At 39.9% G+C, this 17,067-nt stretch overlaps 1 protein-coding gene and 1 long non-coding RNA gene across 2 annotated transcripts in view; one reads left to right on the top strand and one right to left on the bottom strand.

The window, feature by feature from the left end:
- The window catches only part of slc4a5b (solute carrier family 4 member 5b), a 62,179-nt gene that overhangs the window by 37,724 nt on the left and 7,388 nt on the right, over window positions 1-17,067 (top strand). The window contains exons 8-24 of the mRNA XM_041811307.1: window positions 354-511; window positions 588-675; window positions 755-909; window positions 4,606-4,731; window positions 4,821-4,995; window positions 5,091-5,224; window positions 5,311-5,491; window positions 5,818-5,908; window positions 7,906-7,964; window positions 8,491-8,682; window positions 10,150-10,263; window positions 10,529-10,642; window positions 13,298-13,459; window positions 16,187-16,365; window positions 16,443-16,515; window positions 16,616-16,684; window positions 16,802-16,975. Coding sequence (XP_041667241.1) covers window positions 354-511; window positions 588-675; window positions 755-909; window positions 4,606-4,731; window positions 4,821-4,995; window positions 5,091-5,224; window positions 5,311-5,491; window positions 5,818-5,908; window positions 7,906-7,964; window positions 8,491-8,682; window positions 10,150-10,263; window positions 10,529-10,642; window positions 13,298-13,459; window positions 16,187-16,365; window positions 16,443-16,515; window positions 16,616-16,684; window positions 16,802-16,975 — 2,244 coding nt within the window. The remainder of the gene's footprint in view (window positions 1-353; window positions 512-587; window positions 676-754; window positions 910-4,605; window positions 4,732-4,820; window positions 4,996-5,090; window positions 5,225-5,310; window positions 5,492-5,817; window positions 5,909-7,905; window positions 7,965-8,490; window positions 8,683-10,149; window positions 10,264-10,528; window positions 10,643-13,297; window positions 13,460-16,186; window positions 16,366-16,442; window positions 16,516-16,615; window positions 16,685-16,801; window positions 16,976-17,067) is intronic.
- The window catches only part of LOC121525357, a 29,932-nt gene continuing 13,326 nt past the window's right edge, over window positions 462-17,067 (bottom strand). The window contains exons 3-4 of the long non-coding RNA XR_005993212.1: window positions 13,303-13,461; window positions 462-896 (exon numbers count right to left, since the gene is read on the bottom strand). This is a non-coding gene — a long non-coding RNA (uncharacterized LOC121525357). The remainder of the gene's footprint in view (window positions 897-13,302; window positions 13,462-17,067) is intronic.

Genomic DNA, 17,067 nt, shown 5'->3' with positions numbered 1-17,067 from the left:
GATGGACAGCTCGGCTGTCACTAGTGAGTCTGGGTGAAGAGCTCCTAAAGACACGGGGGCGGGTATACACTTGAATGAATTATATAACTGAAGACTACCGTCAGGGTTCAGGGGGACCCACCATTGATTGTAGTTGTCTAAAATCCTATATGTCATTTTCTGTAATGATTAAACTGCTGGAACAACCCTCCGCTTGACGTCATCACCTCACAGTCAGCCATCAACGCAGTAAATTCAATAGATCATGGCACACAAAAGCAGCTGGGAAGGGTCAGCTGGAGTGCAACATGCCTTAAACATGTGATTCCTACTCATGTTCTCCCTCTTCTTTCTGTTCGTCTCTCTCCTGCCAGTTGAAGAACAAGTTCATGAAGAAGATTCCCCGTGACGCCGAAGCTTCCAATGTCCTGATCGGTGAGGTGGACTTCCTGGAAAAACCTTTTGTATCTTTTGTACGTTTGGCTCAAGCCACAACTCTCGGAGGCCTCACGGAGGTTCCTGTGCCAACAAGGTGGGTGTCCCCTTTGTCTCCCTTCTCATTTGACTCCAGACTGCGGTCTTACATTAACTAGCTTCTGTATTGACAGGTTTCTCTTCATTCTGCTGGGTCCTCATGGAAAAACCAAGTCCTACAATGAAATTGGCAGAGCCATCGCTACTCTCATGGTGGATGATGTAAGTTACTGGCACCGTCCCGTCTCAGTAGAATTCACTCATACACAGATCAGATTTTATTTCATGGTTTTCTTATCAGCTCTTCAGTGATGTCGCCTATAAAGCAAGGGACCGGGAAGACCTGATTGCAGGTGTTGATGAGTTTCTGGATGAGGTGATTGTCCTCCCGCCAGGGGAGTGGGACCCAAAAATCCGCATCGAGCCACCCAAGAAGGTTCCATCTGCAGAAATGAGGCATGTGCATTTAAGCAAACAAATCCCATTAAAAGCTACAATTGCAACTTTACTGGCACCTTTAGTGAACACTGATAGGTTAAATTTACACAGATAACTCTTGGATGTGATTTTTAAGCAATCTTGAAACCCTTGGCTTTGGGTCTGACAACATTTTTGGCTTCTGGCAAGAGACCAAATACATGCTTCTTGAGCTGCTAAATTCCCAAGTTTTGTGGGGCTTGGTGCTAAAAGTGCTAACCTACACTTGGTTCTGAGAACTTTTTGCTGATGATACAAGAGAAGCAAAAGTGAACCTTAAGAGTAAACTTACACACTGATAAATATAAATATCAAGCTGAATCTCACTCACTCTCACTTGACGACACTACTGAAGTTAAACTATAAATCAACACTCCACTTTTTAGGTGCACTACAGCAAATATCTAATCATGTGGCGGCAGCCAATAAATTTAGGCATTTGAATATAGTGGTCTGATGGTCTGCTAAAGTTGACACCAAGCATCAGGATGGGGAAGAAAGAGGATTTAAGTGACTTTGAATGTGCCATGGTTATGGGTGATCTGGCTGACTTTCATGCTGTTTACTAGAGGTGTAAAGGTGCAAAAGAGGCAGCATTACTGTTAAATTATGATGTGTTTAAAGGTGACATATTTTACCCTTTTAAGACAAGTTTACAGCAAGTCCTCTTGATGTAAAGGGATGTTCCTGTTAGCCTTTCAATCACTCATGTTAGGATGAAATTCTCTGCTTTAGTGTGAAGGATCAGGAATGATCTTTGAGGGATTTAAACTTCACTGACCTTATTCTTTGTGTCTATGTGTGATGATGAGATCTGTTGTTCTGGGAAAAGCTCCTGAGAACAACAGAGGAATTAACTTCTAGAAGTCTAAAGTTGGACTCTACATCGTGGTTTTATTCAGTAATGTTACATTAAGGTTAGTATCTCCATCTGTTGTCTTTGTTGGGGTAGAGTTTACCGTGTTATGCTCTCAGCAGATTTCTGCAGCGTTCAGTATCTTTGATCTTAATCTAGAGAGTTTTCTGGACTTTATCTGTTGTTTTGGGTTGTTGACATCAACAAACATTTTCAAAAAGAAAATATTTTGTCCACTAGTGATGATAAGGGTACTTAAATTTTCAGAAAAAGTCATGTATGGTACATTTAGAACAGATTAAAAAAGTGATTAATTTGTAATTAATCTTGAGTTAACTATGACATTTGTAAGATTAATCGCGACTGAAAATTTTAATCTATTGACAGCCCTAATACATACACAACCTTACTGAGATTTAACATTAAGATAGTCTTAAAACTGGTAGTATGAGATCAATCTGGTAATTAATCTGGTAATTTCTCTATTCTGACCTTAGACATCATAAAGAACTTGATCAACAGGCATCGGTTTTCAAATATCATGAATCCATATTTTACTGGGAAAATATCAGACAACATATAAAGTGTTAAAGTTGGGGTAAAACTATGCAAAGCTAATATAAAATATTTGATATATAACATTATCGATGTTTAAAGTTAAGATATTCCTATATTTGAAAGGTTAAAATTAAACTGTTCAAAAGAACCTTAAACCTGATAAAGAGAAACTGCCTGGATACCATTTTAGCATGTTAAGGGGAATCATTTGGCAATAAATAAGGCGAATAGACGATTAGAGTGTTGGTTAGAATGGACAAACTTGCTTTTTAATGTAAAATGATATGCTTGTCAGTAAATAATGCTGAAATGACCAAGAGGGCTTAGAGAGTGACGGGGGGGAGCCAAGGTTCGTGTGCTAAGTCGTAATCATTAGTGTGTATGTACAACTGGGCTGCACCCTTAGAGGAAACCCCACCCCATAGAAACCCTATAGAAAGGAAGAACATAAACCAGATGTTGTCAGTTTTCGGGGCAGCACTATTCAAGCAAGATCGATCCAGCCGGTTGAGGACAACATCGGGGGATTCAAGCTCTCAGAAAGTGGCTCATATCTCGCTGAGATGTTACTGCTTTTTTTTGGAGCTGATCTCTGTTTGAACATTTTTCTGAGAAAAAGTTTGGGGAAGAAAAGAACAGACTTTGTAGCTTCCTGTATTTCTCCCCCTGGTTGTAGACTGAGTAAGACTTTCCACATTTTTTAATTACAAGTTTTCTTCGTTCTCCTCTCCCTCTGTGTGCTGCGGAGGTAGAAGAGGCTTTTCTGGGACTTTTCACCGTCGAGTTCCTGAAGCAGGGGCCTCTGAGCTGCTGAGGGTGAAAAACAGGAAGGGCATTGGCCACGCTCTGACTCTTCTCCGCTCTGCCAAATCAGGAGGATTTTTCTACAAAATAAGGCTTTCAATTTGAACTGGTTCAGATAAAAGAACAGGTTATAATGACTTTGCTTTATTCTATTTTGATCATTTATTACTTTTAACCAGTGTTATTGTGATTTTACAGTTTATGATTTTGAACCAGCATTCCTTGATTATGCTTGTAACCAATCAGCTTTTACTCGGTGATTATGATTTGTATGCTATGTTCATGCTGATTTGAAATTAAAGTAATTAACCTGCATTTAAAGTACAGAATAAAGATTTTTTATATCTCACACCTCAGTGTAATGTAATCTTAGGTGGTGTGCATGATACTGACTCATGGTTCTAATAGGTTGCTGTACTCCAGTGGTTCCCAAACTTTTTTTTTGTTGGGCCCCCCTTTGGCAGATGAAAATATTTTCGGGCCCCTCATACCCCTCATCGTGCATATGAACATATAAAAGCATGTAACTCTATGACAAACACACCGGTATTCACAACTTTTGCACACAAATTCCTTTTTAGAAAAAAACAAATGTCTCCTACAGGAGAGAGTGTAGCCAAGGCTCTCAATGGCATTGTCAAATCTGAGGTGGTATCAATGAACTGCCCCTATTCTGGCAAAGTCATCTGCTTGTGTTGCTTAGCCTTACCTTGCTGCGCCTCCCCATCATGACCTGGGGGGTCCACAGCCCACTTTGGGAACCACTGCTCTAGTCTAAACAAATTATAACAGGTCCTTGAGATAATTTTTCCAGATCTCTAAACATTTTCTCACCAACCAATAAATGCACAGATCATGAGAGAGTAGCTGTCGTTAACAAATGTTATCACTAGTGAATTTTCATATAGGCAGCTCTATGATATTCAGGGGTGTAGGAAGCAGGACAGGCATTTGGAAGTAGACAGTTAGGAGCTGGGACAAATGCTCTCTCTTCCAGGTTAAACAGTTAATAGCAATTCTGTCTGGACTCCCCAATAGATTCCTGTTAACTGGACCCTTTGGCTGGAGACCTGGGACACAGCCTCCTGTACAGGGGCGTGTGGGATCAATGGGTGTGATGGTGTGAAATTATGTAGATCAGCACTTTGTGAAACACTACTCCTGGCCCATCTGGCACCAAAAAAAAACCCATGATACATATAAAGCCACTTAAATCCCTTTTCTCCCTCACTCTGACACTCAGCATGATCCTGACCATGTGATTGGTTGATTAGATATTTGTGTCACCTAGTAGTTTAACAGGTACAGCTGATAAAGTGACCGGTGAGGGTAAATATCAATAATTAGATTGGCAAAACAGAGCCCAGTCACTGTCTTCAGAATAAAACTGTCAATGACTTTTATGTAGGACCTGTCGGTTCTCTGACATCTTGTTTTTTCTCCCATGTTTATCTCAGGAAATCAGTGTTGAACCTAAGTGAGCTGGGCCAAATGAATGGCACTGCCAGTGGGGCAGGTGGAGGAGAGGATGAGGAACTTCCAGCTCCACACGAGCTTGGAGAGGAGCTGAAATTCACTGGGAGGTATGGGAGGACTGGACAGGACTGTATCATGTCACACAGTCCGGATACATCCTTGTTCTGTCATCACTTCAGTAAATCTTGGGTTACAGGTTCGGAGGTGGATTATGGCTGGACATAAAGCGGAAGGTCCCATGGTACTGCAGTGACATTTACGACGGCTTCCATATCCAGTCCATCTCTGCTGTGCTCTTCATCTACCTGGGCTGCATCACCAATGCCATCACCTTTGGAGGCCTGCTAGGGGATGCTACTGACAACTACCAGGTCTTCTCATAACAGCCTGTGATAAACTCAAAAAGATCTGGTAACACATCACAGCTTAATGAACACACTTTTACTTTTTTCTTCTCTTTTCTAAGGGAGTGATGGAAAGTTTCCTTGGCACCGCTTTAGCGGGGACTGTCTTTTGTTTGTTCGGTGGGCAGCCTCTCATCATCCTCAGTTCTACTGGACCCATCCTTATCTTTGAGAAACTTCTTTATGAATTCAGCAAGTAAGTTGCAAAAAAGTAAAGAAAGACTCTAGTGTACAATACTGATATGTCAAGAAAGTTTGGCAGCACTCTGTCTCTGTTCACAGGAGTAATGAAATCGACTACATGGAGTTACGTCTGTGGATCGGTCTTCATTCATGTCTTCAGTGTTTCTTGCTGGTAGTCTCAGATGCCAGCTACATTATCAAGTACATGACCCGCTTTACAGAGGAAGGCTTCTCCAGCCTCATCTCCTTCATATTCATCTCTGATGCCATTAAGAAGATGGTAGGTAACATGAGCTCTGAACTGGAAAAACACCAACTGTCATACCCATAGACCATGTATAAGAAAGGGTATAAACTCTTTGTTTCCAAATGAGGCCATGGTGGAGGTGCAAAGTTTCAATAACAAGTGGGCTTGACTCAACTAGTTGGAAAAGACGCCAGTTGTGTAAAATTCTATAGGAAATTAAGTCTACTTTTCAAATGATCAAAAAAAGCTATATCCAAGTCTATTCTGACATGACATTAACATATAATTTCCATCAGTACATGAAGCAAACACACCAACAAAGACAGATGAAATAAGTTAATACTGGTTTGTTTTTACAGGTAGGAGCATTGAAGTATTACCCAATCAACAGAGGCTTTAAGCCAGACTACATTATTGGTTATCGGTGTGACTGTGTCCCTCCAGATCAGGGTGAGTACATCAACTTTGTGTGTTTGGGTGTTTTTCTTTATATTCAGGCTATTAGTTCTTGTTAAATTAATAAGATTTTGTATGTTTTCAAAAGTAATTTTTGGACCTTTTATATGTTGGATAAATCATACACAGACTACAGCAGTGGTTCACAAATGGTGTGGTGAAGCACAATGATGTGCAGTGAGGCTTGGGGCCACATCAGGCCCCCCACGGTTTCCCATCCGGCCCCCAGAGGATTGTCAAATTCAGAAAAGGGCAAAATATGGCATGCTATTGTTTAACTTTTTTTCTGGAAGTTTAAATAAAACCTAGCGGCTTAACAGACAAGAAGCACACTAGTATTTCTGTAATTTGGCTTGGTAAACACAAACTTATTATTGTTATCTTGATTAAAGCTGCACCAATTTTCTAATATAAGGCTCTTTGAGAAACTTTACAGAAGATGTTTCCTGTGTTCCTGGTCAATCACAACACAGTGATTGATCACACTCAGTTTCAAATGTGACAAAATAGCATGTTAGCATCACATTTACTGTTAGAAATCAAGAGGGCTCTCTATACCACTTATCCCTTGGGGGTGGTGGGGGCCTGGAGCCTATCTCTGGGCGAGAGGCAGGGTACACCCCGGACTGGTCGCCAGTCAATCACAGGGCTGACATATAGAGACAGACAACCAGGCGCACTCACATTCATACCTGTGGCCAATTTAGAGTCACCAATTAACCTAATGAGGAAGCCAGAGTACCTGGAGAGAACCCACACATGCACGGGGAGAATATGCAAACTCCGCACAGAAAGGCCCTGACTGGGAAGCAAACCAGGAACCTTCTTGCTGTGAGGCAACAGCGCTAACCCCTGCGCCGCCGTGCAGCCCCCTGCTCCAGAAATATGTAGGTAAAATACCTCAATCACCCCCTTGTGGTTGGCTGCAGTATGGGTGATAGGAACTGATCTCATCGTTCTGGAATGAAATAATATTTTTATAAGAATATGTTACTTAGACTAAAATATTGATTTTATTTCAGTTTATTTTATGGCCCCCGCAGTGTTTACCAAGAAAAAGTTGACCCTTATGAAAATGGAGTTGATGACAATTGCTGTAGAAAGTGTTATAGAGGCTGTTTCACATGGATATGAGTGTGGTGTGACCTGAGCTTTTTGCTTGATCTTAGGTGTGCCTTAGGCAAGAAAAGTTTGAGAACCACTGGGCTACAGCATATGTTTTCAACAGCTATGGCTTGCTTTTCACCATGAAGCCGGTGAGATAACGTCTGAGTGGTTGGTGTTTTCTGTGCTTTTTAGAAGCAACACCAATTCCTCCAAACAATGAACATTCTCAGAATAACCGGAAGGAACTAACAAAATATGGGACACCTCTGGTGTCAAACTCACAGTAAATTGGTGCAAGCCCCCAGGGTATTCCTCTGAACAAAGTGGAAAAGTCAGGGTCCACTTTTTACAAAACTTTTAAAACTTTTTTAGACAAGCAGAATAACAACCATAGCAATAACTCACTAGCACTGTCTTCACTCGTACCATACCCTGCAAGTTTATGAAGCAACAAGGCAGGCATAAAAAGCCGAAATGGAAACGGAGGAACCGAGTCCTTGCTATCGAAACAATACATGGTCTCTCCCACTTGCATCAGTAAGATTTTCAGAGCATTGCAGAGAGAAAACTTAGCAGCTGTTGCAAGTAACTAGGTTTATTGTTTATCTTTGGTCTGAACTGGTATTCACAAGACAGCATTTAGGAAACAGAAGTTCTTCCAAGTCAAAAAAATGAAATGAAATCAAGATATAATTTAGCATGATCAGAACCAAATATCTGACCTTTGTTATTTGTGCTTTCCTCTCTTTATTGCCTCCTCCTTGGATGCTGTTTGACAAAGTGAGTATGCATAAATGACCGATCTTTTTTCTTGTTTTCTTTAAATCTAACTGTAAAGTTACCCATCATTCATGTTGATCTCCTCTTTTGTTTTTGCTCCTCAGCATCTAAACTGGGCTTCAATGTTTCAGCTCCACTCGCAGATGATAACATGACTCTGTTGGTAAGTGACAAAAATGAGAAAACATCCTTTCCTTGCATACCTGTGAAGGTCGCTGCCAGTAACTAACTGTGGCGATGCTCTAACTGAGAAATGGTCTGAATTTATGGAGCATTTCAGGGTGGGAAATCGGTTTTACCTGGCACAATAAAAAAATGAGAGATACATTTCTTGGTCCTATTTCAGAATGAAGAAGTTAAGTAAAACTTTAGCTTTCTGGGAAATGATTCCAACCTGACTTTATATTTGTAAAGCTACAGAAAAGACCTCACCTGTTAAATGTTAGTAGAACTCGGTGGAAAAGAGAGATTGTCTGCTTCTTTTCTGTCATGCTGTCTTGGCATGAAGACTAAATAAAAGTACTTGTTTGAATCACTCTTTCTTTAAATACTGCATCTCTTTTCTCCTTTTCATTTTGCTGTTGAACTTTGAACCCATCCCCTTTTGGCCATTCTCCACATGTCATTCTCTCCATCCCACCCATCACCTTCCTTCTCCTTTCCCCCTCCACCTTGTCCGGTCTCTGTAGTTTAACTTGACGGACTTGGACTGGGGTCAGATGAGTAAGAAAGACTGCATCAAGTATGGAGGCACGCTGGTGGGGGAGGCCTGTAAGTATGTTCCTGACCTGGCCCTCGTATCCTTCATCCTCTTCTTCGGCACCTACTCCATGACGGTTTCTCTCAAGAAGTTCAAATTTAGCCGCTACTTCCCAACAAAGGTAAGACTTTCATGATGTTTACGGTTTCTACCAACTTGAAATAATACATAGATGCATGTACAGATAGGCCTTAAGACACTTCTTATTTTTCATACTATCAGAAATTTTGTGTAGAATTTCCCTGGAACACACAGATATGTACTATGAAGCAGTAAAGGGGCACAAATTGCTACGGATTGTGTCACACCCTATGTACATATGTGGGCTGGGTTCGGATCAAGCCTGTGGCTGCTCTCCTGCATGTCATTTGCCACTCTCTCATCTCTAGTTCTGACTCTGTCCACTGTCCTCCTCTATAATCTAGCATGTAAAGGCCAAGAATAAGTCTGAAAAAAATAATACTTCAGTAGCCATAGTAGCTGCAGACAACAAGGCAAACTATCTTATTCACATCATGTCCTTCAGAAGTAGATGAAATAATTTCATACATTTATAAACATAAAAACATAATAAGAGAGTCCAGTACCTGCAAATATACTGTAGGTAGGACGTTAATTTTCCTCAGATTGTGTCCATATTGCTAGAAAAACTGAGACGGGGTCTTTCCAGATTTACCTGAAATGATGTGAGTGTCCTTGCTGGGACAGTTGGATCACACCACCTCTACTGCTTTAAGTGTTTTATAAGATTACAGACCCATCTTCAAACTGGTTCACTACACAGTGCTAACATCACTGTTGTATCTAACCAATGCAGTTGTTGTTTTCACTCACAGTGCATCAGTTGTAAATGTATTTGCAACAAAATGCATCAATCAAAATTTCATCTATAAACATTTCAGTCTGAAAAATAGGAGGGTCAGAGCATTGTTAGTGAATTAATGTCTCGGGACAGCAAAAGGAGTTTGTGACTTTGACCAGCAATTACCTGATCTAGAGTCAATAACGCTGTGCTGTCCTGCTTTTAATTGGCTCATTATTCAAACAGCAGATGCCCAAGAATCAGCAGTGATACATGTTTAAGTTGTTGAATCAGACATTTAAATGGCAAAAGAGGACACCGATTTAATTTATGCTGCAACAAAAAGCACTTTCTTTGACCCCAGATACAGTTTATACACTATACTGCTGAAAGTATTCAGTCACCCATCTAAATAATGTAAATCAGGTGTTCCAATCACTTCCATGGCCACAGGTGTACAAAATCAAGCACCTAGGCATGCAGACTGTTTCTACAAACATTTTTGAAAGAATGGCTCGCTCAGGAGATCATGCATTTGTAAACTGTCTGATATAATTCTCTTAAACTATAACAGTATTTGAAAACAAAAGGATTTTATCATGAAATCAGTTTTAAAAATTGCATCTACTTAATTTCTTTGATATCCTGTAGCAACAGTTTTTATACCAGTTGCATCCAGGGCTGTCCCTTCCTTCTCCTAATTCAACTTCTGTCCCTTAAAGTTTTATATCTACAGGAATGTCCTCCCCCATGCTCTCTCCTCTGCTCTCCCTGAATGTGCTCCAGGTCCGTTCCCTTGTAAGTGATTTTTCCATCATCATTTCTATCCTGACCTTCTGTGGACTGGATGCCCTGCTCTCTCTGGACACCCCCAAACTGAACGTACCCACTGAGCTCAAGGTTTCCCAAACACCCGTCGTTTTATTGTCACTGCTTGGATGCTTTTCTCCACCCAATCATGTAGTTTTTTAATCAAATTAACCATGGACTTTATTGTAATGATTTACTAACTGAGTTGATTTTTTCGTCTTCTATGTCTTTTGTTCCTCACGTATGCACCTTTCTCTTGTATTTATTTCTTTAATGTCTTTCCTCTGTGCTGTGATACAACCTTGTTTGTCCCGTCTTCGTCTTGGCGCGTTTTTCTGTGCTTGCGGACATGTAGCTGAGGAAGCTTATCAGTGATTTTTCCATCTTCATGTCAATCATGTGCTTTGTGGGTCTGGACATGTTGATGGGGTTAGACACGCCAAAACTAATTGTTCCTACTGAGTTCAAGGTAACTAATTCCTCACTTGATTATGTGTGTTTAACCAATTTTCTAACATATAAATGTGCTTCTGTGTTTGGTGTGTAATTTCTGATTAGTTGCATGCTATTTCATACTTGCATTACATGGAAGCTGTACTTAATATTTCACTAGATATTTCACTATTTCTGAAGTTTGCTAAATAAAACAGTCTTACATATTAAACCAGTGGTTTACAGAAGTTTTTAAAGCCTCATGTAAAAACCTATGCATATACTCAGAACCTGATCTGTTATAAATGTGTCAGAGTAGTTAGTGCAGTGTTTTCCACACATTGGCAATGCTTGTTTGGGCCACCCTGGTATATTTAAAGCCTCCCAAGTAAATCTGCTGCATATTTTCTACCTAAATCTGTCTATCCACAAGAGACCATTTCCAGTGTATCCTCCCTGTGAATGCACTACTCGAGGTGCACGCGTCTCATGTTAAAACTTCCGCTTTGTTGTTGTTTCAGTTGTTTCAGCAATTTTCTGCAGCTTCTTGCTGCTGATATCTTCCTGTACTCCAAGGCTTTAGGGCAGGGGATTTGGCCCCCGGGCCTTGTCAAACTCAAGGCCCGGGGCCCAAATCCAGCCCCCTCAAGATCATATTATATTTGTATTATAACTGGCCCACCAGCATGAGCTCTGCAGTTTTCCTCGAGTATAAAAATGTAAGAAGAGTAAGAACAATTAGATGAAAAATCACAACTGTGGGGAAAGAAAATAATTTGTTTTTAATCTTATATTTTCAATTTTACATCTCGAGATTATAACTAAAACATGATTTTGACTTTTCAATTCATCCTTTGACCTTTTCAACTCATAATTGGGGCTTTATATGTCATATTTTTATCTTTTAGATTCCCAATCTAAAATTTAAGAATATTTTTACCTTTCAACTCATTATTTTGAATTTTGTATAATATTTTGACCTTTTCAATTCCTTACTATGGCTTTCTAATCCCATATTTTGTCTTTTAAACTCATGATCTCAATTTTTTTCTCATATTTTGACATTTTAAGTTCATACTTTTCACTTTTTGTATCATATTTTAACTTTTTAGAGAATTTAAGTCATATTTTTAACTTTTTAAGTCATTATTTTGAATTTTAGCTCATATTTTGACATTAATATAAGCTAAAAATGGACTTTAATTCTATATTTTGACCTATCAGACTCAATTTAAAATTTTAAGTCAAATTTCTGACTTTTAAACTCACTATTTCAAATTTTATCTCATATTCTGACCTTTCAAATTAATGATTTCAACTTTCTACTCATATGTTTGCTCTTTAAAAACATTATTTTTCTATTTTTAATATTGTGTTCTGATCTTTCAGACTAATAAATTGGACTTTTTTTATCTCAGCCTTTAAACTTATCAGTTTTAACTTTTTTTGAATTTCCAAATGATGTATCATCAGTGCTGTTTATTACTGGTGAAAATGAGATTGACAGTTCAAGGTTGTGTTGACCAGTAGGCTCTCAATTTAGACCTAAGTCCAGAATCCAGGGCTGTTGTGATTGAGTTTGATACCCCTGCTTTAGGGTTACAGTTGCAGTATGCTGTCTCATCAGCAGTAAGTCCTCACACACACAGCTCACTGAATACAGGATATCAAGTGACACATGAGAACAGAAACAAAAATTAAACATCCAGAAAGAGACAGGACAGAATGTCCATCTCTACCACCCAAGCACAGAGTCATTCTGTGGAAAACACTGAAGCAGTTTTGCTATAATAAATGATAAGTTCCTTCAAATCCACAACACCATATCAGTATTAGTTTAATAATGTCAGTTCGACTCCAATTTTAGTTTGAGGAGACATTTTCCTGCAGAATTAGTCACTGTACATAGTTTTGTTGGTAACACTCATACTTTTGTTGACAGCTGAATTAAATACTTTTAGGTCTTATGGAGTATTCTGCACTGGTATTTTAGTTTAAAGTGATTCCACCACTGCATGCTTGCATGTCTCAGTTTTACAGTGTAGTTGTAAATAGGGATGCACCGATACCGATCCTGGTATTGGCTATTAGCCTGCTCCAGCCCCTTAAAGCTGGATCGGGTATCGGTGGGAAAGGGCTGATCCATGGTGCCAATCTAGGCAGCCAGCTCTAAGCCTTTTTTTATAGGGTTGTTTGCACTATTTTCTCACAGAATTGTCACTTTGTTTACAGTATATGGTTAAAAACACTTGTGTAATACAGTTTTGTACTGGAATGTTACCTCTGATGCACTTTCTTTGTTTTTTGCTGCATCACTAGTCTACAGGGTATAAAAGTTTACAATTGAATAGTTATTTCTGTAAGTTCTGCAGCATTGTTTTTACCAAACTGCTGGTAAACATTTAAACACTTTATAGTTTGAATAAATATCAACTTCAGTAATCTATATGTGCTCATTTTTTGCCTTACCTAAAACAATTACCAGTCTTATCTTACAGTAGGGCATGCAGGTTATTCTTTTAACACTGGTATTGGATCGGTATCAGTCGATACCCAAAGCCCAGGTATTGGAATCGGTATCGGGACCAGAAAAGGTGGATCGGTGCATCCCTAATTGTAAAGCGTTCGATAGTAAGATAGATGCATGTAGTCCTCTTGCAGATGTACTTTATAACATTTTGTCTGTGCTCAGCCTACCCGTTCTGATCGTGGCTGGTTGGTGATGCCGTTTGGTAAGAACCCCTGGTGGTGGTATCTGGCTAGCTCCATCCCCGCTCTCCTGGTCACCATCCTCATCTTCATGGACCAGCAGATCAGCGCGGTCATAGTCAACCGCAAGGAAAACAAGCTCAAGGTCTGGAAACACACAAACAACATTGATCAGATCAATGTCATGGACAGCTTCTTTTGATTTACAGGAAACAAACTCAGTAAAAAAAAAACTAATAACAAAATGATCTATGATGAGACATGTAAAGCTGAAAGTACTCATGGTTCATTCAAATAAATCAGGCATGCATAGCGCGACCTCATTTGACCTCCAACAGTCAGACAGAAATAAATTAAACCCCATAAACCTTCCTTGCGTATCAATACTTATGCACGCTGAACCACTCACCCATTGTGTTGCATTAGCAGTGAGAGCATTATTCATGACCCTGTGGCCTTTTATGGCACCATTACAGCTTCATCTGGGTGTGTGTGGCCTGGGAGATAGAGTGGGTTGTCTACAAATCAGATGATCAGTGGCTTGATAGGTCTGTGTGTAGAGGTGTCCTTGTAGAAAAGAAATTAGCTCCCGAATGGTCCTTGGGGTACATCCATCAGCGTGAGTGTATGTGAATGAGAAAAGATCCTGATGCTTAGACCGGTAGTTTGCAGTGAAGCCTCTGTCATCAGTGTATGAATGTGGGTGTGCAACAGGGTTGTAAATTCCTTTTTCCTTCTACCTGCAACTGTGGCTGACTCAAAACTCTACCACCCACTGATTCTTATTTATTAGCAACTTTATTTTCAATGGCATCTCAATGTAATGATGTGTAACATTATAAACAAGGCCTGGGATATTTTATGAAGGCCAGTGTTGAAGAAGACAACACTGAAAGTGTCTTTATCTCACCCAAAAACAGAAAGAGTTTTTGGAATTATTTATTTTTATGTTGGGGCTGGTTAGTCTCCATTACAGTGTTCTAAAAGGCTGATTAAGCTACAACTAACCCTGGTCTGAAGTGTAAGATACTCTGCAATTGATTTAATGTCAGAAATGCACATGAAGAGAGTTGTCAAAATCATAGGTTTCTGTTGGAAAGTCTCAGTTAAGGCTGGGTCAGACTACACGATTTTTTTGGTTGTTCATGACGAGGCGATGTCAGATTATGCAACAAAAATATTCTCCCGTCTTGGCTGACAGCCTGGCCACACTACAGGAGAGATCCCAACCGCTCACCGTATGCTGACGTCACCACTGAGTGCGAGTTCACAGGTTGTCAGGAGGCAAACCAAAGAGTGTCAGTCAGTCTACAACAGAAGCGCTCTGTGTGACTTTAGCGGTCTTTTGCTCGTAAAAAAGGAAAATAAGAAATAATGATGGATTGGATTATGGATAATAAGTATGGATGTGTCAAGAGGAGGACAACATGGACTGGCTCTTCATAATTAACTTAAGGGATGCATTTAATAACGTAAATAAAATGTACACATTAGTTTTAGGGAATAAAAAGTAGTTAATCTAGTAAATGATGATGCAAAGATAAGGAGCAAATGTTTTGTTGGTAGACGCCAGGATTCATGTCGTTAACGTCAGGTCAGGGTGTAAAACTAGACAATGATGTAGGATCATTTTTATTGTCATTGTACAACATACAATGAAATTTATTTTTTTTGCAGTTACATTCAGTGCTCAAGCAGTTTCTTATTTAATACTGAAACTGCTCTGGGATAGGTGCTGTTTTTCAGTCTGTTAGTTTTGGTTCTTTTAGTCCTGAACTGTTTTCCTGAGGGTAGCAGTTAGAACAGGTGATGTGCTGGGTGGGATGAGTCCTTCAGGACGCCCAGGGCCTTCCTGTGACAGTGGGACCTGAACAGCTTCTCTAAGGAGAGGAGAGCACAGCCACAATTATGTCACACTACAAGACCGTTTGTAGTTCCTGACGCTGTAAATCAGGCCCGAGTTTTGATGATGAGTTGCAACGTTGCAATCGGGCTAAAATCCGGCTAAATTTGTGTAGTCTAAGCGAGCTTATGGTGATCATACGAATTCCCATGTTCAAGCATGACAACTGTCTCTCTCTTCCAAAATCCCTCTTTACTCAGCAAATGTGTGGCATTCAATCAGAGATGCTTTCTAGTAACCATGTGTTCTTCTGTTGTGACTTTTATCTGCTCGCATTTGTGTTTTAAGATATTTGAGTTTCCATCTCAAAATAAAAGAACTTCACTTCCACAATTACTGGAGACTTTAACTGACAAGAACTAGTGGTAAATAAAATGTGTTCATAATCAAATCAACCAGGCTTTGGTTAACTTGTGCAGAGGTATTATGAGCAGAAATCTTCAGTAATGCTGCCAGGAATCACATTATTTGCTGCAGATCATTTGACCATAAGTCATGAGAGAGGGCTTCTGTTACCATACTGGACTGAAGACAAGCAGGACCTCAGTTTAAAAATACCTTCTGCAAGCAGACTTTGTGTTGGGGATGCACATTCATGTTGTGCTGGGCAAAAGTCAAACTAAGTCAAACCATTTAACACACAGTCTAAACACTGATACCTGCTCTCACACAGGGAGGAAGTGGGGCTCTTTGGTCAGATCACCCTCCTCTGTTTCAGAGCAGAACCAGAAGAAGACTGGATATCAATTAACAATTTTTTCTGTCACAAATGTCTATTTCATTTTTCTTTTAGTTACCTAACAAAGTGGCTTGTAGGCTGAGCAGGTAGCAGGTGCTAATTTTCTATCTTGGTGCTTATAGTTGAATGGTTGAATATCAGAATTAAAAATAGTGCTGTTGGAGTGATCTGCAGACTACAAAAAACACAGTAGGACTGTGGATTAAAGTTCTTCTATTTTCTGATTGCAGAAAGGTTGTGGCTACCACTTGGACCTGTTTTGGGTGGGGGTCCTAATGGCAGTGTGCTCTTTCATGGGTCTGCCATGGTATGTAGCCGCTACTGTCATCTCCATTGCTCACATCGACTCTCTGAAGATGGAGAGTGAGTCCAGTGCTCCTGGGGAGCAGCCACAGTTTCTGGGGGTCAGGTAGGACCATAATTTTGTCATCCCACTTTTTTTTTTGTACAGTTTGTGGATAAAACTCAATGTTTCTACCTGTCCAGGGAGCAGAGATTGACAGGAACTCTGGTGTTCGTTCTGACTGGACTTTCAGTCTTCCTTGCTCCAGTCCTCCAGGTGAGATGGTATCATATCTGTTATTTGATCATTTGCCTTTTTTTTTTTTTTACTAAAAATGCCTTCATGTTCTCTAAATTATAAACTCCTGTTTGAACAGTACATCCCAATGCCAGTCCTGTATGGTGTGTTCCTTTACATGGGGGTAGCCTCACTGAGTGGCATCCAGGTAAGTCAAAGATGATGTCTGTGTTGACTTAAATGTCAATACACAGGGTCACAGTACACTAAGCACCATATTTTTACATTTTTATCAGTGCAAATAAAACAACCCTGTGTGTTTCAGTTCTGGGAGCGTATCAAGCTGTATCTGATGCCTCCCAAACACCAGCCGGACTTCTCCTTCCTGCGTCATGTTCCTCTGAGACGAGTCCATCTATTCACACTAGTGCAGATCCTCTGTTTGGCTGTGCTCTGGATCCTTAAGTCCACCTTCCTGGCCATCATCTTCCCAGTGATGGTGAGTTAACCAGGAAACTTAATTTAGAAGAAAATTTAATTTAAGTTTAATTTAAACTGTGCTGAGCACAGAAGATGAATCTTTAGAGCTGA

The sequence above is a fragment of the Cheilinus undulatus genome, linkage group 17 (genome assembly GCF_018320785.1).
Source record: "Cheilinus undulatus linkage group 17, ASM1832078v1, whole genome shotgun sequence".
Lineage (NCBI taxonomy): Eukaryota > Metazoa > Chordata > Actinopteri > Labriformes > Labridae > Cheilinus > Cheilinus undulatus.
Note: the sequence above shows the minus strand (reverse complement) of the source record. Positions and strands in the feature narration are given on the sequence as shown.